The sequence below is a fragment of the Cucurbita maxima genome, unplaced genomic scaffold (genome assembly GCF_002738345.1).
Source record: "Cucurbita maxima cultivar Rimu unplaced genomic scaffold, Cmax_1.0 Cma_Scf00002, whole genome shotgun sequence".
Lineage (NCBI taxonomy): Eukaryota > Viridiplantae > Streptophyta > Magnoliopsida > Cucurbitales > Cucurbitaceae > Cucurbita > Cucurbita maxima.
Window position 1 is genome coordinate 6,050,243 of NW_019272018.1, and position 23,630 is coordinate 6,073,872.

The 23,630-nt window shown below is 35.8% G+C and overlaps 4 protein-coding genes and 1 non-coding gene across 7 annotated transcripts in view; 2 read left to right on the top strand and 3 right to left on the bottom strand.

Moving 5' to 3' along the window:
• Positions 1 to 894, bottom strand: part of LOC111468187 (cysteine-rich and transmembrane domain-containing protein B-like) — a 1,446-nt gene extending 552 nt beyond the window's left edge. The window contains exons 1-3 of one of the 3 annotated variants that reach the window (XR_002714724.1): positions 735 to 894; positions 435 to 623; positions 52 to 233 (exon numbers count right to left, since the gene is read on the bottom strand). Coding sequence is in view for 1 of the 3 variants with exons in the window: in XM_023113320.1 (XP_022969088.1) it covers positions 52 to 220; positions 435 to 465 (200 nt within the window). In the remaining 2 variants the exon portion in view is untranslated. Of the gene's footprint in view, positions 1 to 51; positions 234 to 434; positions 678 to 734 lie in introns of those variants that run through there. The other 2 variants (XR_002714723.1, XM_023113320.1) reach the window with 2 other exon arrangements.
• A 1,773-nt stretch (positions 895 to 2,667) lies between these two features.
• On the top strand, positions 2,668 to 4,070 carry LOC111472737. Its single transcript, XM_023118381.1, has one exon. The coding sequence runs from the start codon at positions 3,493 to 3,495 to the stop codon at positions 3,883 to 3,885; it is 393 nt and encodes a 130-aa protein (XP_022974149.1). The 5' UTR covers positions 2,668 to 3,492; the 3' UTR covers positions 3,886 to 4,070.
• Positions 4,071 to 5,102: 1,032 nt separating this feature from the next.
• On the top strand, positions 5,103 to 13,418 carry LOC111500253 (serine protease SPPA, chloroplastic). Its single transcript, XM_023151960.1, has 13 exons — positions 5,103 to 5,648; positions 6,170 to 6,353; positions 7,104 to 7,241; positions 7,324 to 7,494; positions 7,610 to 7,713; positions 8,214 to 8,281; positions 9,292 to 9,458; positions 9,711 to 9,780; positions 11,418 to 11,572; positions 11,812 to 11,917; positions 12,507 to 12,594; positions 12,685 to 12,828; positions 13,007 to 13,418. Exons 1-13 carry the CDS (start codon positions 5,220 to 5,222, stop codon positions 13,235 to 13,237), a joined length of 2,055 nt encoding a protein of 684 aa, XP_023007728.1. The 5' UTR covers positions 5,103 to 5,219; the 3' UTR covers positions 13,238 to 13,418.
• A 36-nt stretch (positions 13,419 to 13,454) lies between these two features.
• Positions 13,455 to 13,538, bottom strand: TRNAL-CAA. Its single transcript has one exon. It is a non-coding gene; the product is annotated as a tRNA-Leu (tRNA).
• A 1,700-nt stretch (positions 13,539 to 15,238) lies between these two features.
• LOC111467913 (WD repeat and HMG-box DNA-binding protein 1) lies at positions 15,239 to 20,368 on the bottom strand. The gene is made up of 12 exons (XM_023113015.1): positions 20,012 to 20,368; positions 18,588 to 19,696; positions 18,259 to 18,435; positions 18,035 to 18,148; positions 17,585 to 17,689; positions 17,197 to 17,331; positions 17,056 to 17,111; positions 16,853 to 16,955; positions 16,664 to 16,780; positions 16,323 to 16,449; positions 16,058 to 16,188; positions 15,239 to 15,933 (listed from the first exon to the last, which is right to left on the bottom strand). Exons 1-12 carry the CDS (start codon positions 20,289 to 20,291, stop codon positions 15,469 to 15,471), a joined length of 2,919 nt encoding a protein of 972 aa, XP_022968783.1. The 5' UTR covers positions 20,292 to 20,368; the 3' UTR covers positions 15,239 to 15,468.
• Between the last annotated feature and the right edge of the window lie 3,262 nt (positions 20,369 to 23,630).

A 23,630-nucleotide genomic window follows, 5' to 3' on the forward strand; every position in this document is an offset into this window, starting at 1 on the left:
GGGGGGGGGGGGGGGGGGGCGGGGGAACAGAGTGGGAGAAAGGGAACTTACAGCCCTCTGCAAAACCCATCACCTTTTGACATGGTTTCCCTTGGAGGAGTTACAATTTGAGACTTGGTTTCCCCTTGAGGAGGTATAATTGAAGAGTATGGCTGAGACTGACCGTGTTGCATTGGATCACACATAGGTGGGGCAACTGGGTAAGGACCTGGTCCAGTATCTATAAAATTATGCTACAGACAATAAATTCAGAACAAACTTTCCTACAATAATTTATGATCTTTTCCTTTTTTTTTCCCCCCTTCAAAGGAAAATATCGTAAAGAAAAAGTGGAACTGAAAATTTGAAAAGTTACTGATTGCTTATATGAAAATCAAAATCATCTGGCATGAATAATTCTTACTGATAGAAGAAATAAAATAAAGAAGGATGACCTTGAGTTTGGTTCTGCAAACTTTGTTTCATGGTGTTGAATTCTTTGACTCTGTTGGAGGTTGAATGTGCATTGAGTTAGGCAAGAAATAAAATAGGGTGGAGATTCAAGTCGTTTACTTTTGCACATAAGAAAATGGTAGATTGTGGAGTAGTTGTTTTGCATTGTAAGCTTCTGCAAATTTCTACACCTAATGACAGAAGGATACAACGTTAGCAGTTGTCTGTGGGGAAATGGGAAATAGGTATAATCTTGAAAATTAGGTAACCAACATCACTTCAAGACACCACCAAAATTATACCTCCAACTGCATAACAACAAGATGAATTCTTAATACTCAACTGCCTCTAAGGGAATATGTGTGAAGTCAAATGGAGGAGCGAGGCGAACATCGACACGTCTCGAGGGGAAATCCCAATTTTCTCCTCGTTGACGTTACCGCCCATAAACTTTTATGCCTATGTGATATATATAATATAAACAAGTTTGTAGAGAAGTAAGTTGGTAGAGATGGGAATTGGGAGAATCTATGAGCATAAAGGACAGGTTTGAATTTAGGGCTCTTTTTGTGCATGCCTTGGTTGAATAATCCAAACCTTTTTGAATAAATTAAGTGCCGCTCTCCATATAAGAGTGGATTATCTGTAAGCAAACACATGGGTGGGGGTTAGTGGAGTACTTAGAATTGTGAGCTAGTTTGGTGAAAAATGACAGAATTGGAGGGACATAAGATCAAACTTTAAGATACAATTGTTGCCCATGAGCTTTTAAAAAGTAACTCATTGGTCTAAAGAGAACATTAGAATAATGAATATTCAAAGATTTGGACATCTTTGAATTGTCTTTTTCATCTTCTTCAACTGCATCCATTGAGGGCAGAAAGTTCCAACTTGCATGTGGTGCTAGCTATATAAAAAAGGCACTATATGTATATTCCTTAACAAAATACTAAAAATGGGGCTTTCAAGGTACATTATTTGTTTCCCCTCATTTTTACATACAGAAAAAGATATGAAAAAAGAGCTTTTTTCATATCTTTTTTGTCATACTTTTAACATAGCTTCTGGTTTAACCATTACAGACATCCTATTTACTGAAAGTACTAGTTTTATTGCACATTTATCATGATATAAAAAGGAAGATTTTGGTCAAACATAGGATATAATATAGTGGAATGAAGAAAGATTACCTCAACTTGTTGAAAACCGAGCTGCAAAAAGGCAATGTCTGAGTCATCCCATGAAGCTTAAGTCAAAAAAGGATGTGATCCAAGACAAAAGAACAATAAATTACTTAAGATCTCATTATGTTTCCTTACCTCACGTGAATATGGAGCCATGTTTTAGCATTAAAAAAGAAAGAACTTGCCAAAGGTGATACGAAAAGAGAGAAAGAGAGAGGGAGAAACAAATGTGTAGCTTTGATGACATTGTCTTGATTAGAGAACCATATCTTGAATCCTCTCACGTGGAAGCTAAAGAGTGGATTGAAACAGTGTAAGGTTCAAAAAAAGACAAAGAGCAAGAATAATAGATGGGCCATACATTGTCTAGTGAGTGTACAGAAGAAGCCATGGTGAAAGAGGAAGAGAGTGGGAAACAACTAAGACATGTTTACATGTGTCGGGGGCAAGGGGTGGCCAAACCATCTGGATTTTTTAACGCTTAACTTCGTTTTGTTCCTGCTCTTACTATCAATGAGGTCCCCATTAATGGGACTACTCAATTATCTCTGCCAAATTATGTACAACTACATGCAACAAAAAACCAGCTATGTTTTTTGTTTAAACTCTGAACTTCAAATGGACCATTCTACCTATCGTTGTTGCCCAACCCCTTGAAAGCAACACTTGAGTCGGTTTAATCTTGACCGGCAATCAAATTCTCTGATATAACGTAAGAAAATGATACCCTTTTGTTCATTTTTGATGATTGATTACATTCTTTTCACATGGAAGAGAGAGAAAGAAAGAGAGGAGAGGAAATCATTTACATTTTTTTAGTATGAAAAAGAAAAATGGTCATTTCAAGAGTGAAGGCTGAAGTAAATTCTGGGAGTTATCTGTCTGATCACAGTTATTTCACTTATCATTACTGTTCTTCAGTTCATTTGCTTCCTTTCTAATTCAGTTCATTTAAGTTTAAATTCAAGGGCAGTGTTAGGTTTTGTTTTTAATATATATATACACATGATGATTTGAATTAATCCTTGATAACAGAAATGACAATTTCCAAGGAGCTGGATTGCCAAATGGGATAAGGCACAGACATTTTATGGAACCAAATAATTGAGTTGTATTGAACAAAAGGAAAAAAAACAACCAAACAACCGCGTTCGTCAACCTGAAACATGAGTCACAATCCTGTTTTCTGAGGACCTGAACCTGCAAATAGAAAGAAGACAGAAAAAAGCAGAGATTTTTTTCCCTGTTCTTTTTGTGTGCGACATATTTTTCTCAGGTTGTTTACACTGGAAACCTAACTCCAAGTCGGATTGATTGGTTTCATTTTTGAAGGTGAGATAGGTAAGGTAAGGTTAGGAAGAGGTTCATTTGAATCCTATTTAAGAACATGAGTCCTATATTCTCTCTAGTTTTGTATCCCTGAGCCTGGGCCTGAGACTGAGCCTGAGCCTGTCCATCTCTCTGCATTTAAAGCTACCTTTTCTAATTATGACTGAATGCAGAGAAGAGTTAAGATGATTGCCATCTTCTCTTAAGGAACCCAATGACTAAATGAACCAACCCATTGTCCTTTCAAATTCAATAAGCCTTAGCATGTATGCCTTTTGCAATGAGAAGGATTGCCCTTTCATCGACAGCTTCTAGCTGTCTTCTGCTCACTCAAAGTCAGATAATTTATTTGCCTTTGGATTTCCAGGTGGTGCGGTGAGGGTTTTTATCTATCCATTAAGGACTCTTCTTTTTTCCTTTTTTTGAAAAGAAAAAATGGGTTTTATCAGGTGTCTAAATTCTGCTTCCCCATTCAAGAACCTACCCCAATTCTGTTATTGATTCTTCTTCTTCTTCTTCTTTTCTTAAACTTCTCAAATATCTTGTTATGGAGTCTTCCCAAAATGTTGGAGTTTCAGAAGAATGTCACAGCAGTGAATCTGGTTGGACCATGTATATTGGATCTCCTGTAGATGATTCCAGTGATGGTGATGAAGATGACGATGTAGAATATGGAAAAAATAAAGGTTTTCATGCAAATCACCAAGATGATAGTGATGACTCCATGGCTTCTGATGCTTCTTCAGGCCCAAGCCATCAACCAGATCACCCTTTTGCAGGACATGGGAGCATGAAACACCAGAAGCCATTAATGGAGAAGCACAGAGCTGAGAGGAAGGAAGTGAAAGACAAGCTGGTTTTGGTGGGGCAAAAACCAAAGAGTTCGGTTCAGAGTAGCTCAAAGGTAAGAAAGAGCATTTGGATGGGCAAAAGAAACTAGCCAAGCTGCCTTTTCTTCTTCTTCTTCTTGTCTTGTTCTCTGGTTTTTCCTTTATGCTTTCTTGTAGGCTGAAACTGAACTGAAAAATATGAGTTGTGTATCCTTTACTGCTGTTTTTTTGTTTGTTCATCTACGTGTATTTCCCTGAAAGGAGCAGTGGATTTGGTTTTGGGTCAATTCTTGCATTTCACTGAACCAGAAAGGAAACTGAACAGATCCAATTCCTTTTGGGATTTCTTTTCCCATACCCTTGTTCTGTAAATGCTCTGTTTTTTGAGCTGTAGGAGTAGGACAGCATCTAAAGAACACCAACTTTAGATTGTTTTGTTTTTTTTTTTGCAAATTGGTCCTCTGTCTTTTGTTTAATTTTTCTGATTTGTTTTCTTTTATGTTGAAAATTACAATTGAAGTGACATTATCAATCTATTTTTTAAAGTGATGCTCATTCATCTCTCAGCTTTTCTTCCATTAGAAAGTTTGAACACTCTTTTAAGTGTTTTGGATGAACTTAACTCCCTGCTCCCTGCCAATCACTAAAAGAATCCTTTCAAGGAATTCGATCTAACAATGCGACATTCAATACTCAAATCACGTCTGAAGAAATCTGACAATGCGATATTTAAATCTACGTGGGAGCACCACGACTTGAATTGTGGTGTGCCAATATCATCTTTGAAAGATGTCGAGATGAAATGTTGCTTTTAGTGATGAACTTTGGAAATTAATATTGTAACTTACTTATATTGATGATGAAACATTCTTTATTGACAGTTCACATTATATATATAGAAATACTTGAAACAATGGGCTTTTTATGCAGGCCGGCCCATGTATGAGAAAATTTCAAAAAAGCCCATTTCACGATCTCATCTACGTTGCTCTCGAGCCCAATTTTAGAAGCCCCATTGTTAAGAATTTATCACATTAGCCCTTTAATTATACATTTATTACAAATCTGCCCGTGGTATCTTTTTTTAATTTCTATTGTTCCCTTATTTCGATTTAATAAAGACAATAATTTCTTTATTTATTTATATCAAATTTCACATAATAAAATTAAATTATAACTATAAATATGATTATATTTTTGTCCAGCTTTTTAATAAAATTTTAATTAAAAAATAATTATAAATATATATATATATTTTTTGTTAATAAATTGATAATTTAATGGCGTGAATATAAAAGATGAGGACATAAATTAACCAACAATTCAATAAATCTCTCCCTCTCTCTTTCTCTTGAAGGGGAAAAAAAAAGATCATGCTTTCATTGCTGAGTTGAGTTCGATAAGCTGAGAGTGGAGAAGAATTGGTTGGCTTTGGCCAGAGAAAATGGCGAAGCTGCTTCCATATTTTCAAGCTCCCCATCTGGTTTCTTCCATCAATCGGGGAACCCTTTCTTTCAGTCTCTCCAAACCAATTCCTTTTCGCTTTTCTTCTTCGTCTTCCTTCTTGCAATGCCGCTTCGATTTCGCTCTTTCTCCTGCTCCTGCCTCACGCCGCTGCCTCTCTGTTCGAGCATTCGAAGACTCTGCATCGGATACCAAGCGCCTGGATAGAGAAGAAGCAGATGCTGCAAACGAGGTTCCGATGAACAGTGAAGGCGGCAGAACTCGCGATGAAGATTATCCAAGTGGAGAATTCGAATTCGAGAAGTTTGGCCCGTGGAGGAGCTTTTTGGTGAAGCTTAAGATGCTGGTTGCCTTTCCTTGGGAGCGCGTCCGTAAGGGCAGTGTCTTGACTATGAAATTGCGAGGACAGGTTCGGATTCTTCGTTCTTGCTCAGCTATTTAATTCGTAAACGAGCTACTTGTTCTTCACGTTGTTTAATTTTCTGGAAGAAAATGAATGTTGGTTGCTGCTGGAAAGTGTTTTTGATTCTTATATTCCACTCCATCCATAAGTAATTAGCTGCGGAAACACTTCAATTTGGTGGAAGAAAATGGCTGTTGATTACCTTCAAGTTTCACATCTGGAAGCAGTTTTTTTCGTTCTAATGTTACTCGAATTACTTCAATTATTGATCGGATAAAATGGACTTGGGTCGCCATTCATGCTTCGCTGCTGGAAGTTGTGTTTTCGGTCTAATGTCCTTGATTATTGCAGTTATGTTGACGATATTTAGTGAAAAATGTCGAAACTTGTTCCGGCATACATTTTTCTTGACAAATGGCATTATTAGCTTTAACCGACGACTTTTTCTTTCTCCTCTCCATCTTAAAAATTATTTCTCGATGTATGTGTCAAATTTTGGAGTTGAGATTGCTCTTTCTCTTGTTCAGATATCTGATCAGCTAAAGAGCCGTTTCTCTTCAGGGCTTTCTCTACCTCAAATCTGCGAGAACTTTGTCAAAGCCGCGTATGATCCTCGTATATCTGGGATCTATTTGCAAATTGAGGCTCTAAATTGTGGGTGGGGTAAAGTTGAAGAACTTCGAAGGCATATCCTGAATTTCAAAAAATCAGGTACGCGACTCTTCTAAACGTTCAAAGTGAATCTCTGCATACAAGACACGTTTTTAGGGGAACCATCTACAATGACCTTACAGGGGTGCGAGACAGGTGTCATCCGTTATGGAAATTTTGATTAATGTGAATAACTGAGCGGATTTCATGCAAATAGTCGAGAGAATTTCTCGGGGGTGGGGCACTACGCTACATGTACCTATATCCCGGTCAACTTTTGTTTTCATATTTTTTCTAATTTTACCGTCATTTGTTTTATGGTTATAGTTCAGAGAGAGTAGCATAGAATTTCCATAATTTATAACATCACAGATTCAAATTTTAACCTGCAAACGATACTAGCAAATAGAGGATGAAAATTGTCAATATGAGGATGTTCAAATTCTCATACCCCACATTCATCTTAGTCAAAAAATAAAAAATAAATAGAATATGAAAATAAAAGAAGACACTAACTCGTAAATTTTACATCTTTTCTTTATGGAAATTTACCGCTATGATGGTCAAACTTTCTTGGAAAACCTACGTTCCACTTTGTTCTTATTTCATAAATATAGAAAATTTCAGAATGTTTTCTCCCCTTAGTAAAGGGCCTAGGGAAAGCCATTATTTTTTTTTTTTATCAAACAGCTGCTTGTGTAATTTATATCCAATTTTCAGACTTGCATAGGGTTGAAATTTGTTTCTTATATGAATATAAAAACTTTCTTAGGGGTGAAATCATCAAATTCAATGTTTACTGGCTTTCAGGTAAATTTATTGTTGCCTATATTCCTACATGTCAAGAGAAAGAATACTATCTGGCATGTGCATGTGAGGAGATATATGCCCCCCCCAGTGCTTATGTTTCATTGTTCGGTTTGACTGTTCAAGCTTCATTTCTCAGAGGTAAGTTGACTTCTTTTCTCTGCTTTATTTCTTGCACGCAAACCTTGCTCTTAAGAGGTTGAACGAGGTGTTTTCTTTTCAGGTATTTTTGATAAAATAGGGATTGAACCACAAGTGGAGAGGATAGGTAAATATAAAAGTGCTGGTGATCAACTAGCACGGAGAAATATGTCGGAGGAAAATTGTGAAATGTTGAAGACATTGCTTGATAACATCTATGACAACTGGCTGGATAAAATTTCTTCAATAAAAGGTAGAGTCGGCATGAAACTTATAGCTCTTTTCTTTTAACTAATTTCAGAAACTTCTTCTTTTATTTATTTATTTATTTATTATTATTATTATTATTTTTTTTTTTTTTGGGATAGGAAAGAAAAAAGAAGATATTGAAAGCTTTATTAATGAAGGAGTGTACCAAATTGAAAGACTAAAAGAAGATGGCTGGATCACCAACATACAGTACGAGGACGAGGTACTGAATGTCCTCATCCTATCTGCTGAGATGTTTGGGCTTGAAATAAATATTTGCAGATGCATTTTATTTTGAGAGTTCGAGTAAGGGGATAGCAAAGTTGTTGGTTCCACAATTTTCTATGTATTTTGCTAAAAAAAACTATTATTTGGAGAGTAGAAACTTCCATTAAAGGTGAACAACAAGGGGAAATACGAAGTGAACTAAAAGTCAAATAAACTTTAAATAATTACTCTAATTGGCATGATAAGAATAGAACTGTAATTCCAATTTCTTTTTCTTTTTCTTTTTTGATAAAAAACTTGCTTTCGTCGAGAGAAATGAAACAAATGTACATGGGTATAAATAAAAACAGCTCTAAAAAGTAGTTCAAAACCATTGAAAAGAGAAATTCAAGAGGAGCTAATGTAGAAACTAGGTAGCTCACATCTTGGAAGTCAGTATTGTTTAATTTTTGTCTCGCTATAAAGATTATGAGTTTTGTCCTTTGTAATATTCAGATTCTCTCTATGCTAAATGAAAGACTTGGACTGCCGAAGGATAAAAAAGTTCCCATGGTTGATTACAGGTCATTAAATTCTGAGATCTTTTATCAATTATCTATTTTGGTATTTATTGGGTTTTATTGCTGTCATGTACATTGTTCTTCCCTTCTCTTTTGTACATTTCGTAATTTCCAATGAACAACTTATGTTTGTTATTTTAAAAAATTGCCGCCAAGTACATTGTGATAAATGAATTAATCCACTACTCAAACTCATTTCTATTAAAAACGTTCATGCTTGATACTTGTAGTTTCAGGCTAACTAATATGGGTTCGATCCTTCCTATGCTAGATTTCTATGATTGCATTGTACTTTTGTTCCTCCATATCGAATGAGGTTTTGGAAGACACAGAGAAAGGAATGAATGACTTTAATTGCAGCTTGACCTATTAAGGTGTGACGGGGGACATTTTCTTAAGATTCTTGCCATGCCTTAGTGTCAATTTTATATTGTTAGAACCTTGCAGCTGAAGAAAAGAAAAGAAATATTTCTCGTTCTCCTAAACCTTTCTAATATTGCACATCTTCTTGTCCTTTATTTGGGGGAGTGGGGTTTTCAATTATTTGTAGGGATAAATGACAAATTACCTCTTATATTTTTGCTCAAATTGGTAAATGTAATCACAACTTTTATGGTTTGAGCTATAAGAAAAAGGAGATCTTAAAAAAGATTCAATTGCACTGCTACCCACCGAGTATTGTAATCGTGCCCTTTGTTTCGATAGTGTGTTTGTTGCGTGAAAAATAAAAGTGAAATTTCGTTTCAATGAAATGTTTGCATAATTCTATCATCTGTCGATCTCTAAGTTTCATTTGGTTGATCTACCCATTTTGCAACTTTGTACTTCAAATTTTATTTCCACCACCTTAGTATCTGGCCATTTCATTTTTCATGTCTATTATTTGTGTAATAAAAGCAGGGACTATAGTTTTATCTTAAGTTAATAACTTATAATTAATTATTTAATCCATGCACCTGTAATTTGTTTCCAATGGCTACTAACGTTATCCCCATTTATGTTGATTACCATAGGAAGTACTCTAAAGTTCGGCAATCGACCATTGGTTTATCAGGAGGTGGAGACCAAATAGCTGTGATTAGAGCTGGAGGAAGCATTAGTCGTGTGAAAAGTCCTTTAAGTGCCCCTAGTTCTGGTATTATTGGGGAGCAATTCATTGAGAAGATTCGGAGTGTTCGAGGTAAACTTGATGTTTAAATATCTTTGAATGGTATATTGCCATCTTTTATTTATTTCATTATGAACACAGAAAGAGATGGGGACTTACAAATATGTAGTTTAAGATAATGGCTTTCTAATTGTGCTCATGAACTTCAAGAACCACACAGGGTATCCCATGGTCACAGTTCTCAGATTCATTAAAAACTTTTAGTTAACGTGTAATTGCTCACTGTGCATTTCTTTTGTTCATCCCTCTCCTTTTTGTTCTTAGAGTCAAAAAAATTCAAGGCTGCCATCATCAGAATTGACAGTCCTGGAGGTGATGCTCTTGCTTCTGATTTGTAAGTGCTAGCATACTAGCCAATTTCATGTTGTAAATTGTCATAAGTTTCGATTTGATTTGGTTATTTGGATTAGATTTCATTTGGTTATTTGAATTAGATTTCATTGGTTATTTGGATTAGATTTGATTTGGTTATTTGAATTAGATTGAGTTATAGGGTTTAGTTATATATATCGGGATTTGATATCAGAATTTGATATCAGGATTTGGGAGAGTTTTGGGTGTCACATTGTACTTCTTGAGTGACATATTGGTGAGAGTCTTTGGAGTGTAAGAGTGAGGTATTCACTTGTAACACTTGGTTTATTAGTGATTGGTTGCTACCCGTGGATGTAGGGGAACTTCTTCTCTCCGAACCACGTAAATATCTTGGTGTCTCTTTGTGTAATTCTGTTCATTGGTGTTGTGAGTACATTTGTTCCGCTTCCGGTGCACAACATTTCATTCGTTTTGTGATACCAAGAATCTATTTCTGATGGCATCATACCGTCATATTCAACTAATTACATTTAGTTGGGAACAAAATATATAATTTTTTGTTCATTTTATCATTTAAATCACTTTTCATTCTTCCCCATAGATAAATTCACTTTATCTTAAAACCAACCCCTCTTCAACCAAAGAAACCTGCACAATGCACAAGAAACTATACAACTTTGTCCTTTTAATATCCAAAAAGTTCTCTTCACCCCATTTACTGAAATGAGGGATAAATGAAAATAGAGTGAGGAAAAAGCTTTATTAGTTTTGAGCAATGTAAGTGCCTCTACCATATTTTCTGTATCTATGCACGTGGTAGATATCGAGTAATGGCAGCAGATTACGTGAGATACCTTTGTCAAGCAGGCTTGTTTGAGTTATCAATGAACTTCATACACTACAAAATGCATTTCAGTTAACTGTTGTCATTGAACTAAGTGTTAGAGCTTGTTTAGATATATTTTCTCCCCTATAGGCCAATTTAGAAAATCAGTCTGATGAACAATTACCATACAATACTTCTATTTTTTGTTCGTGAGTATCCAACCCAACTTATCCACTTCCCTATTTTCACGAGACAAAACAGTTTTCATACACTTTTTTAGCTGTTAAATGCTGTTTAAAAAGTTGCTTATAATATTTTTATCTCCGTTTTCTTTAACTTTGATTGCATGTATTAAAAATTTGTTTTGGTTGTTGAAATTACTTGAGATAAGACGGAAGATGAGAATTCTAATTCACCATTCGTAGTGCCAACATTTGGATATTATCGTTTTCTGAACTAGCTTTGTTCTTCCTCATCGTAGAACTGGTTGATAATTTACTTTTCATATTCAGAAAAAGCCTTTTATTAAGTTTTTGTTCTTTAACACTTAATATGTTATATCATTAGAACTAAAATTACATCCATACTTCCACATATAAGGGGTAATGCCCATACCAAGTAGAAAATCTGGGTTCTTGATTCAATTAGGCCATTTTTATTTACATAATGCCTACTGTGCCCTTACAAATAAAATCCGTATGTTCTCTGGGTTGATGAGTTTCATTTCCATTTTTAGTTGATGTTGTGTTTGTAGCATACCAATTGATGGATATCATTTCTACTCTGAGAATTGGTATATTATGTGTTGGTTGATACTCTATGGCACACAGGATGTGGAGAGAAATTAGACTTCTGGCTGCATCAAAACCTGTCGTTGCATCCATGGCTGATGTTGCAGCCAGTGGAGGATACTATATGGCAATGGCAGCTGGGACCATTGTTGCAGAAAATCTAACCTTAACTGGTTCTATTGGAGTTGTCACAGGTAAACTATAAGTATCTGCGGTGAAGAAAGATTTATGCCGAAACTGCTGTAGAAAATGATTTAGATTTTTAAACTGCATCAGCTTATGTAATATGAAAGGCAAACATACGTCTTCATCTGCATCTTTAAAATTCCAAAGATATTGGAAGCAGCATAGTTTGTAGATGTACATTCTCCCGCAGAGAAAATCTGTTTGTGTTAGCGTGGACTTCTGGTGTTGATGAATTTTCTGGCTCTAGGGAAGTTTAACTTGGGGAAACTATATGAAAAGATTGGCTTTAATAAGGAAATCATATCAAGGGGAAGATTTGCTGAGCTTCTTGCGGCAGAACAACGACCTTTCAGGTAAAATATCTCTTAGCCCTTAGCAAATAGCATGTGGTATATTTAATTAATTGATGAATGAGGGATGCCAAATCCTTTGGTACTCTGTAATACAAAGATTTCTTGGATACAACCACATTAATTATTGCTCCAGGAAATAGCATAGCTAAAATGATGCTTGAACATATGAAATTGATTTGAATTTCGAAGTGAATTCATAATCTCTTTCAGCCAACGAGCAAAACCAGCATCCTTGTTTTTGTTACCTATACCAGATGATCGAATTAGTTCCCTGCTTATTCGTGAGACCAGCATCCTTGTTTGTGTTAGGATTCACCTCATTTCACCATATTTTCTTTGATGTACACTTGCACAGAAATGGGGTCTAGCTCAACTGCCTCATTTTCACAGGAAGTATATAATATCATGATTCACTTCTCTGTTCGCTGTTGACTATCTAGCACTTGTTCTACTTCATTTGCATCTTGCATCCTTTTTTTCTCTAATAATAAAAAGGTTGTCTTCTGATACGGATTAAATAAAGTAGTTTAATTCTTCTTCATTGGTGCATTTTCCCATCAATAATTAAATGTTTCCAGTTTCTGATCAGAACTGATGAAGCAGAACTCTTTGCCAAGTCTGCACAAAATGCGTACAAGCAATTCCGAGACAAAGCAGCCTTTTCCAGATCCATGACTGTATGTTGGTCAAAGCATTTCCTTTTTCTTATATCTAAGGATTTATCATTTTAACGTTTTAATATCTACCGCGTGTCCAATCACTAATAGGTGGATGAGATGGAGAAAATTGCGCAAGGAAGGGTTTGGACTGGTAAACTTGCAGCATCCCATGGTTTAGTGGATGCTATCGGTGGATTTTCTCGGGCTGTTGCTATAGCAAAACAGAAAGCCAACATTCCTCAAGACAGCAAGGTTTATTTTCAATAAACTCTTCGGACAACTTGTGACTTTCTAGATTAGAGTTTAGACCTTCAGTACCAAAGTCAAGTCCATATTCAATCAAGTAGATATTTCATTATCCCTGTCCAAAAACGGAACATGTTATGTTGTAGGAACTGATTAATGTGTGTATTTTTTACGTTTGTAAAAGGTTAATCTTGTGGAATTATCGAGATCGTCGCCAACGCTACTGGAGGTAGTAAGCGGAGTAGGGAGTACAATTATTGGAGTTGAGGGGACAGTGAAAGAACTGCTGCAAGACCTTGCTTTGTCAGAAGGAGTTCAAGCTCGGATGGAAGGGATTATGCTGCAGAGAATGGAGGGATTTGCTTATGGCAACTCCGTCTTTGGTTTGATAAAAGATTACCTCAGTTCCCTCTAAGTTCGTTGAAAGGCAGATGAATTTTTCAAACACATTTATTGTCCAATATTTGGAACGTCTGATATAGGCTCGTAGGGAGCGTCCCAATTGAACAAGAAACTGTATAGATAGTATGACAAACTTGGGATCTTTTCATGGATTATTTTATAGAATCTTTCTCGTAGCTGCTTTTACTTTGTTATATATGAAAATAAAATAAAAAATAAAAAAATGTGACTGTCAGAAGTGGGATTTGAACCCACGCCCTCTCACGAGGACCAGAACTTGAGTCTGGCGCCTTAGACCACTCGGCCATCCTGACTGTTTGATGAATTTGATAAATATTTATATATTGTTAACAAAAATATGCTGAGTGTGTTTTAGTATATTATGATATTAGGTTTGGAACTTTAGATGTTCCATCAGTGGTAAGATTTCAATTAATTAGTTTTTTTTTTTTTTTCCTTTTTTGCAATAAAATTCAATAAATTACTCTCTTTTTAAATAAATTACTTATTGGTTGGTATTAGCAGTTTTATAATTTTGTTTTTTTATATAAAAAAAAAAAAAAAAAGAAAAAAAAAAAAAAAAGAAAAAAAAAAAAAAAAGAAAAAAAAAAAAAAAAGAAAAAAAAAAAAAAAAGAAAAAAAAAAAAAAAAGAAAAAAAAAAAAAAAAGAAAAAAAAAAAAAAAAGAAAAAAAAAAAAAAAAGAAAAAAAAAAAAAAAAGAAAAAAAAAAAAAAAAGAAAAAAAAAAAAAAAAGAAAAAAAAAAAAAAAAGAAAAAAAAAAAAAAAAGAAAAAAAAAAAAAAAAGAAAAAAAAAAAAAAAAGAAAAAAAAAAAAAAAAGAAAAAAAAAAAAAAAAGAAAAAAAAAAAAAAAAGAAAAAAAAAAAAAAAAGAAAAAAAAAAAAAAAAGAAAAAAAAAAAAAAAAGAAAAAAAAAAAAAAAAGAAGAAAAAAAAAAGGAACTTTTGGCTTTTTGATTATCTGCTACAAGTTAACCCTATTGCCAAAATTAGATGCATAATAACCCTTCAATATGAAATGGTTGGAGGACACAGAAAATTGTGAACCCAATTTCCATTATTCTTGTTCTTCTTGTACACATACGATGCTCGGTGCAGTAGGATTGAACTTAGAGGTAAAGTTCATAGCAGGCAACCATTCGAGAGCGGATTCAGAGAAGATTGAGTTCATGAATTGGGAAGAGGTGGAAAAGACTAAGATATTTTAGAATTTGGAGATTATTGGTTGGAAGATGATGAACCCAGTAGTTGATTTTGGTTCTGTCAAAATTTAATGCAACTTCTTTCTATTTTGAATTAGTTATTTTATATTTTATTATTTGTAGGTATTAGTTGGTTTCTTGTATCTATTTGAGTGGTTTTTGAGTGGTAGGAGAGAGTGACAAAAAGGAAATGGGCCAAAATTTGGGTACGTTGATAGTCAAAAGTTTATGAATGGGTTGGTGAGTTAGTGGAAGGAAGTTTATACGCATCAATCTATATCGGGAGAAGAGAGTGAAGGATCAGTTTGTTTGTTGAAGATAGGACAGTGATTTCTATGTCGTCTGCATCAGCTCCGGCCTCTCCTCCGCCAGCGTCTTGTTTTTTCTCTCTCGCTGTTTTCTGATTCTTGTGTTGATTCCTTTTGGGTTTCAACCCCATAATGACAGAACTTTTATTGCGGAGGAGGAGGAGGAGGAGGAGGAGGAGGAGGAGCAGCAGCAGCAGCAGCAGGAGAAACAAGAAGCAGATCTGGTCAGCCCAAGTTTCTGTCGCTATCACCATTCCTGCTTTGTTCCACCTCTCCATCAGGACGTGCTCATCTCTGGGTAAAGAAGAGAGGTGGAGGAAGGACGAGGTTTTGAAGGAGAGAGTGATGAGGCTGAAGAAAGGGAGAAGAGATGATGAGCCTCTATTCAACTCCGGAGGATTCAGTACACTACTACTTAACCCCACCAAATTCGAATTCAGAAGAATTAATTTGATGGGATGGAAAAGTTGGACAGGTTGAAATTAGAATGGAGTAATGTGAAAATTTGAAGCCTCCCTCATTTTTATGGAGAGGATGAAGATGGAGATATGCTTACAGACCTCATAACGTCACAATTGACGAAAGGTTTAGCCACTTAAGCTACCTACCTATAATAGAACTGTACATTCTCATTCCTACCTCATAATTTACACATTCTAAACAACAAATGCAACTATAAAAAAAAAAAAAAAAAACTGCTTTTACTTGATTGATGACTTCAAGAACGGATTCGGGGGCGAGTACATTGAGCTTGTTGATTCACATCTTCTGCCTTCACCTTCTGACTGTTACATGAATTCAAATGTTGATTAGTTTCAAGGGTAGTGGACTCTATCTTACTCAATGACACTGCTTTCTTCACATCTGCCGCTGCTACATTTGTGTCACCACCACTATTTTCTGTTCCCTTCTTCACCACCCCTGAACTTTGTTTATCCTCTGTTCTTCCATCGTTGAATTTTGCTCCGTCGGACTTCAGTTTCTTTGTAAACAAAGGTGCAGAGAGAGAGAGTATTGGGCCTTTAGGTGAGGATGGACGAGTAACTTCTGAACTTCTGCCTTTTACTGCACAATTTAGTGTACTACTGCTGCTTCCAGCGTTAGGTAACACAGATCCACTGCAGTTAGATCTTGAAAGGGTGGTGGTTTCCATTGTCCCTTTGGCTTCATTAAGCAACCTTTCCTGATATTAGAAAAAGAGTAAAAGTTGATGAAAGGATTACATATATATATATATTATATATGTAAATATGAGACCCCACTGCTAGATCAAAGGATTTGAGGCTGTTTCTGGGAGTTTGTCCTACCTCTAATATGGCATTGAAACGTTCCGCCAAGTTAGGAAGCTTCAAAGCAGTAACCAGCTTAATTGCACCCTTCACTGATTTCTCCAGCGACAAAAGTTTTACTAGTTCGGAAGCTCTGACAAGCTTGTCGCCTGGAAAAATTTCACCATCTTCAGTTAGATGAAACCTCAGATCGTAATTTTTAATTCCTTGTCAAAGGAAAAAGCCATCAAGGAAAATGAAATGCAAAATGTCTAAGACATTAAAGTAAGTTGCAAATCCCAACCGTTGCAGCAGGAAGCAATGAGCCTTAAGATGCATCTGTCTTGAGCAGCTTCAATACAGAATGCCTCATCATCTAGTTCTGTGTCGTACAACCCAAGTAATGCCATTTCCTCCATTCTCCCATGGATCTGTGTGAATACATTTACATTACTTGGACAGTGAAAGCAAATGAAAGTAGTAACTTAGAAAGAAAAAAAAAATGAAAGAACGATGTCAATTAAAAAATTAGTTTCTATTCCTCATAGCTTCCACGCTAAATGATGTTGACATAAGTGATGATCTTAATAGCCATAGAGTTAAAAGCTACAGAATTAAAACAAGATTGGGAAGTATCAAACTGACCTGTGTGAGGTGCATATTATTCATCATAAACTCATTCTCAAGTGCTTCTGCACCCAGGTCAGAGAGCGCAAGAGGAAATGAAAGATTTAGTAGAGTAAGAATTGGTTTAGGTGTCACCTGAAGCAGACAGAAATTACGCTCAGCAATGATACAGGGTAAATGAGTTTGGGGGAGAAGAAATTCTGTTACCTGTGGGTATGACTCAGAATTTTTGCATATCACACAGAACAACTTGCTTGTGTTCAACCCAACCACCCAATATTTTTCATCCGACTTCCTCTCTTTACGAGCACTGCACAACAAATCTGAACTTCAGACAGGAGTACAAGAAGGTAGGATGTGAATTATACTTTTAATAGATATACCCAAAAAAAAATAGCATGTTGATCAACCTGAATAATGGTACCCAACTGCCACCATATTGACTTGTAAACACTCTGAGTACACCCTATAAATAACGGTAGGAAAATAAGATACATAGTTCACAATAACCAACTGAAGAATATCAACAAACTACTCGAGAGCTAACGTACCTTGGAATCGTAGGAACTCAATTTTCCTTCTTCACTAAAACCAAACCATGCAAGATGTGATCCTGGAGTTAATGGCAAATGTCCTCTTAAGAGCTGTGTTTCGTTAGAGATGTTTAATATTCTGAACTCTAGCATCTGCATATTTTGAATGAAGTTCAGGTTAGAGAATTACATCTTCAAGATTATAATTCCACCATCATAAACTTTTATTCACTATGGCCGTCCTACAATATACTATGAAGAGCGCTAAAAATATGCTCCAACTCAAACAAATAAAGACTTTCCAAATGTCCAATAGAAATTCGTAAGATAGACATCAGACACCCTATGCATAGATTCCACGAATCAATCATGCTCAAAATAGAGAAAAGTCTGATTGAGTATAGACCTGATCGTTTGAGGGAAGACAGGTTGAAGAATGAGTCACAAATGCAAGTTCATCCTTGAAGCCAGATGCAGTCACCACTGGCCCATCCAGAGAAAGAATATGTTTCTGAAATAAAGCCATTAAGCAACATTATTATTCAATATAAAATTTAAATATATTGAAGAAAATTAATGGTAGTAAGTTCCTTATTAGTTAAGGAAACAATTGGCGTTTAACTCAAGTTCCTAGCTTCTTAAAGCTAACAAACAAATACACATCAAAGTCAATATAATCGTTTGCTGCATTCTGAATCATCTCTCCTGGTTTTGTGTAATATATCATATGGTAATTTGGTTCTTAATTTGCAATAAAAAAGTTTTCTGAATGTGAACACTATAGCATTTAAACATGTGGTGAAAAGAGGGCATAAGTTGCGAATAGGAAGCTAGTTAAGAAATCTGTCCAACAGACCTGTAAACCACCATCTGTGAAGATGCGAAGATAATTAAGACTTGTAAATGCAGCCACCCATCTGGTGCCAACTGCCACGACCTTAACTTCTTCTCCATCAAATCTCATCGACCACTGAGTTTTTACAGTAGATATCAAAGTCAGCATAGTTTAGTAGCCATAGAAAGTTGCACCATTCGTATGAAGCTGAGAAACTTGTAAACTATAAATAAAAACATTCTAACCTCGCTGTTATTTGCCCAGCTACCAAATGGGCGATACATTAGAGTGCTCATATTCTTCTCACCCTTACAAGGGTTTGCAAAGACGCTACCATTTTCATTCAGTGCAGCCATTGTAAAACCAAAATGATCATTCATTGAAGGAACTCGCGGGCCACTGCCAGTGTCATGGAAATCTATCTGAAAAGGGACAGCATCAGTCATTTAGAATATAGATAAAAGTTGTTTCATATCCCTCACGAATTTGATTCCTACCAAGTGCTAGCACATGAATGAGAGCAAGCAACAATACGCAGAAACCTACAAGATTTAAGTTGAAGGCTCAGGATTACCTCTATGTGGGAGTACCCGTCATGTTCAAAAGTTGTTATACTTCCAAGCATATTGTAACACAAAAAGCGTTTCTTTCCTGGCTGCAAGGGAGTAGCTCCTGGTTGAAATGCCTCCCGTAGTTTCAATTTACTATATGTTGCAATGTTTATATCTCCCTCATCAATATTATCTGGCTTATATTTTTTAACACGACGTGACATTTTATAGGATTCCGACTTTGGGAGAAGGCTAAAATCTTCACTATCAGCCTCATCCAGGATTTCTTCATTTGTTGAATGCTTACGCAACCTTTTTCGAGTTGTAAATTCGGATTCATAAAGGCTATCTTCTCCAAGATCACTCAAATTGCCATGTTCACTAGGCTCCTCATCCTCTTCATCAAACAAGAGCAAGCCGTTGCTATTCCTTGATTGCAATTTTGGGATATCTTCAGTTGGAGATTTCATAGAAGATGGAACAACTGATTCCCACACTCCATACTTACCCATGACATCAATAACAGCCAACGCATTGCCAATTGGCTTCCATGCCATGCAACATATTCTCTCGTCAAATTTCTGTCTATCAATATCCAGCTTTTGATCAACATCCCATATCAGAATTTGCCTATCCAAGGAAGAAGTAGCCATGTATTTTCCGTTAGGTGACCATGACAGGAAACAAATAGGCTGGGTGTGATCTCCCCTCAATGAAAATAGCTTTTCAGCAGTATCTCTATCATACATCACAACATCATTTCTTAATCCTGGTACTGCTAACATCTCTCCGTCAGGGCTCCAGCATAAAACATTCATAACGGAAGGGTCCGTACCTGTGCTAGGAGCTATGCCTTTAAGGTTATGTATTATACTTCCAGATTGGAGTTCCCAGAAAATTACAGTTCCAAATGAATCCACCGATGCCATGTACTCACTATTGGGGTCAAACGCCAACCCAGTAACGGCTGCTTTATGTCCTTTCAGAACCCTAGCAATTGAACCATCAATCGTGTTAATTAGCTTAATACCATCGTCCTCGCCAGCTGCTGCCAAGAGGCTTCCGGACTTATTAAACGCAAGAGTACGTATTGGCAGCGTAAATCTTGTGATATTGGTCTCAAATTCTCCACCTGAAACCATCGAACCTCGTAATATTAACAGAAACATAATTCCCAAAGAACTATGAAGCTAACAAGCTTGATCCTAAAATAAATTTCTGTGGGAAACAAACCAACTCAAAAGAAAATGAGGCAACATTCAAGATTTCGACAGATCTGAAAGTTATCATTCATAATCCAAACCTAATCGAAGCAGTTCATAGTAAAACTAACATTTCCAATACCTAAGCATAGCTTTTGAAATTCAGAGATTCCACATTAGAGACAATTAGAAAAACCAAAAGAATCATAATATAAGTTCAGCTTAGCGAATGCCAGAAGAAATACCGGGAAACTTGTAGAGCTTGACGGATCGATCCATGGATCCAGAAGCGAGGCAGGTGGAATTGGGGCTAAGAGCCAGAGCCGTGACCCCTTCGCGATGATGATGAATGATCTTCGGGTTATTTGAAGGAAGAAGAGAATCATGGATGGATATGGCGGATTCGGAAGACGAAGCAGTGACAATATGGGACGCTTGTTGATCCCACAGGACGGAGCAAAACGAAGCCTTGCCATTGCTGGCTGCCTTGTGGGCTTCTCGGAGCTTCACCGACCGGATTTTCATAGCAACTCCAGTAATTTCCTTTCAATTAACGAACTGAGTATCTTTCTTCCGGCTTTTGTTCTAGTTTCGCCGGAGCAGCCAAGAATGGAAGTGGAAGCTCTTTGGTCGATGATTTTCTATCTATACCTCTTTTTTAGGCGGGAAATTTGATGAACATATTTCAGATTTCGCGGGAACTTCCGATAATGGGCCTAATGGGCTCTTGAACCCTCTACTTCCCATACGGCCCAATATCGCTTCTTGGGCCGACTAGATTAACAACCGCCATCACCAATTTCCGTATAAAATAATTTCCTTTTTCCTTTTTCCTTTTCTTAAAAATATTGCAATAAATAAAGAAAATAGGTTCTTTTAAGTACACTAAACAACCTTCAATCTCTCTTAACAAATTTTTTTAGTGTATAATCTAATAGTAACTGATAATAAATTCAACCATTTGATTATTGCATTAATTATTGCGCTAATTATGCTTGTCACACTTCAATATAATATGAATTTTATTTTTAAAATATGATATTATAAAAGTCTTAATTATTTTAGAAGATAACATACATATACATATACACCCTTGTTTTACAATTTCTCCCTTTGATATTTAACGAGCTTGATCGAATAAAATAAATAACCCACATCGACTGTGTAAGCGCTTAGTTGTCTAATAAAAAAAACATCATGTTGTTCATCTACTCGTTCCTTAATAGCATATTGAGTTTGAGAACAAGAGGCCCGGCCCAATTATCAGCCCAACTCAAATAATACTATAATTGCAGGCCCAATAACCAAATTAGTATCCATGAGTAGTATTTCATAATGTTGAAATTAAAAAAAAAAAAAAAAACTAAATGAAAATTGATAGGATGGTAACGCAACAAATATTTTAAAAAGTTTATAAATAATATTTAGTATTTTTTATAATTTAGCCAAAAAAAAAAAAAAAAAATCACGTGGTAAAGCACGTGAGAGGAAACACACGTCAAAACCTTATGAGAGATCTTAAAAATGACCCATACACGACAGGTCACGGTGGAAAAGCGAGGCACATGCTCCCACTACCCTTCTTTTATTTATTGATTTACATCTCTTCTGCTTTTTTGGTAGGCCCGGCTCCGGGAATTCGTGGGTCCTACCTACCAGATTTCTCCCCCACGTGACGCCGTCACGAGAAAGAGAGATGGAGAGATTCAGATAATCCCACCGCCCCCACTCCCCGCATGCCCGGCACGTGCCTCCACCCCTACTATTATTTCCCTTTTTATTTTTTATTTTCTTAATTCAAATTTCAACTACAGGCTAAAATATTACTTTCTACTCTCACCAATCTCTGAGATTAAATTATATATTATTAATAAAGCACATTTTGAAAAAGTGTATGAATATTATTTATTTATTTAAATAAAATTTACAAACTACGAGTCGTTGTTAAAGAACGTGACGGGATCCGTTAACGGCGTGAAAAAATGGGTGTTAAGGGTCCCCACCGCACGCGAGGAGTGGAAGAAGAAGACGAAGAGCAGAGGATGGGCGCACGTGAGGGAGTTGGGGGAATCACGTGCAGTGACCATGCAATTAAAACGACGTCGTCCAATACCCTATCCGGCTATCCTCTTCCTACTGTTAGGGCGTCACGTTAGGCCACTGACAGAGTGCATCTCCTCTCACATGCCTCTAACAATTAAATTAAAATCATCCGCCAACCATAAAAAATAAATAAATAAATAATTAATTAACGAAAATGACCTCATCCAAACAAAGCCATGGGTTTGGCTTATACTTTCAACTCGCATGTTCTTCGGTAGGATTATATTATTTTTATAACCTATGCTCTTTATTCTTATTATTATTATTTTTTAATTTATCATGAAATGTCACAAGGGGAAGAAATGAATAATCCGAAAATTTATTAATTTTTTTGTTTGGGGCAAAAAATAATAAAAGCATCGCTTAAAAGTGGGTGCTGCCAACGGAGAGTGTTGAGTTGGCCACGTGAGGACGTGGTGGGCAAACATTTTTTATAATCACGTGATACCTTCCTGATTGAACGGGGAGTCCGCCACGCGTCCATATTTTATAATTAATTTCATTATTAGGCTGTAATTAAATTAAAGTAATCCAAAGTTTGATTGGATATTATGCGACAGTCACGCTCTTATGATTTGTTAACGGATCCCTAAACGGATTCCCTCCGCCAGAGAATGTTTATGTTACGGGGGTAACACTCTGTTCTGTTACCAATCCATAAGTATTCGATATTAAATTAATTAATGTTAATTTTTTATTATATTAATTAATTTCGCGCCACGTCATCAAGTCCCGCCATTTCCTCGCCCGCTCTTGCTGGTTCCCGATACAACTTTCCCCGCTCTTATCGTATGAATTTGCTTTAACAATAATTTTAATTTTTTCTAATATTTAAATATTTTAATTTTAAAAAAAAAAAATCCTTTTCTCTGAGATTTTAGTATAACTATAAACTATGTTATTGTGGGCTATAATTATTCACCATTATATTAATTTCACCATAAAGTTGTATTTAAATTATACTAATTAATAATTATAAAGAGAAAAAAGGAGCATATGGTATTATTATTTATAAAGAAGGTCCGCGCATGAACCTAGGCAGAGTGAGTAGATGTTTCTTTGTACGAGAATCTTTTATTATTTGGAATCAAATGTACATGTAGCTCCGTAGCAGCCTATGACCCTAGCCTCGGGACTCTCAATTTTTTTTTTTTCTTTCTTTTGCATTAATTTAAAGGTATTCATTATTTATTCTATAATAAAATTCTATATAGTCCGAAAGTTTAGATTATAGTTTTAGAAACTACAATAAATCCATAAATTGATCACTACCCAAATAAAAAAAGAAAAGAAAATTGAGGTAAGTGACGGTTTCTTATTTAAGAGGATTTTAGTCACCCGACACAATATGTTTATTTTCAATGATGAAATTCATTATGTTTAGTGTCGAGTTTTTGCCACTTCATTGTCTGTCTATGTGTTGAAAAGATACCTGATAGAGTTGGACTTCAATAGGTATTCAAGATGATCAACTAAAGACTTAATTTCATTGTAGTGATGATCGAGATTCACGAACAACTTCATTTTCCACTTAGATTTGAGTTAAAATGGTATAATTAAAAAAAAAATATATATAATGTTTAAAATTTTAAATTCTGTTTTTTTGATTGGCCAGTAGCTATTTCTTATTTGGTAGGAGTTGATTATGAGAAGGTTATATTAAAGTATTTATTGTGTGGGTGAGAGGACAAGAGCTGAGAGTTGCAGTGGCTTGGTCGGCTGTGCTAATCCGCAGTTTCCCTTTTACGAACGTCGTCGTCT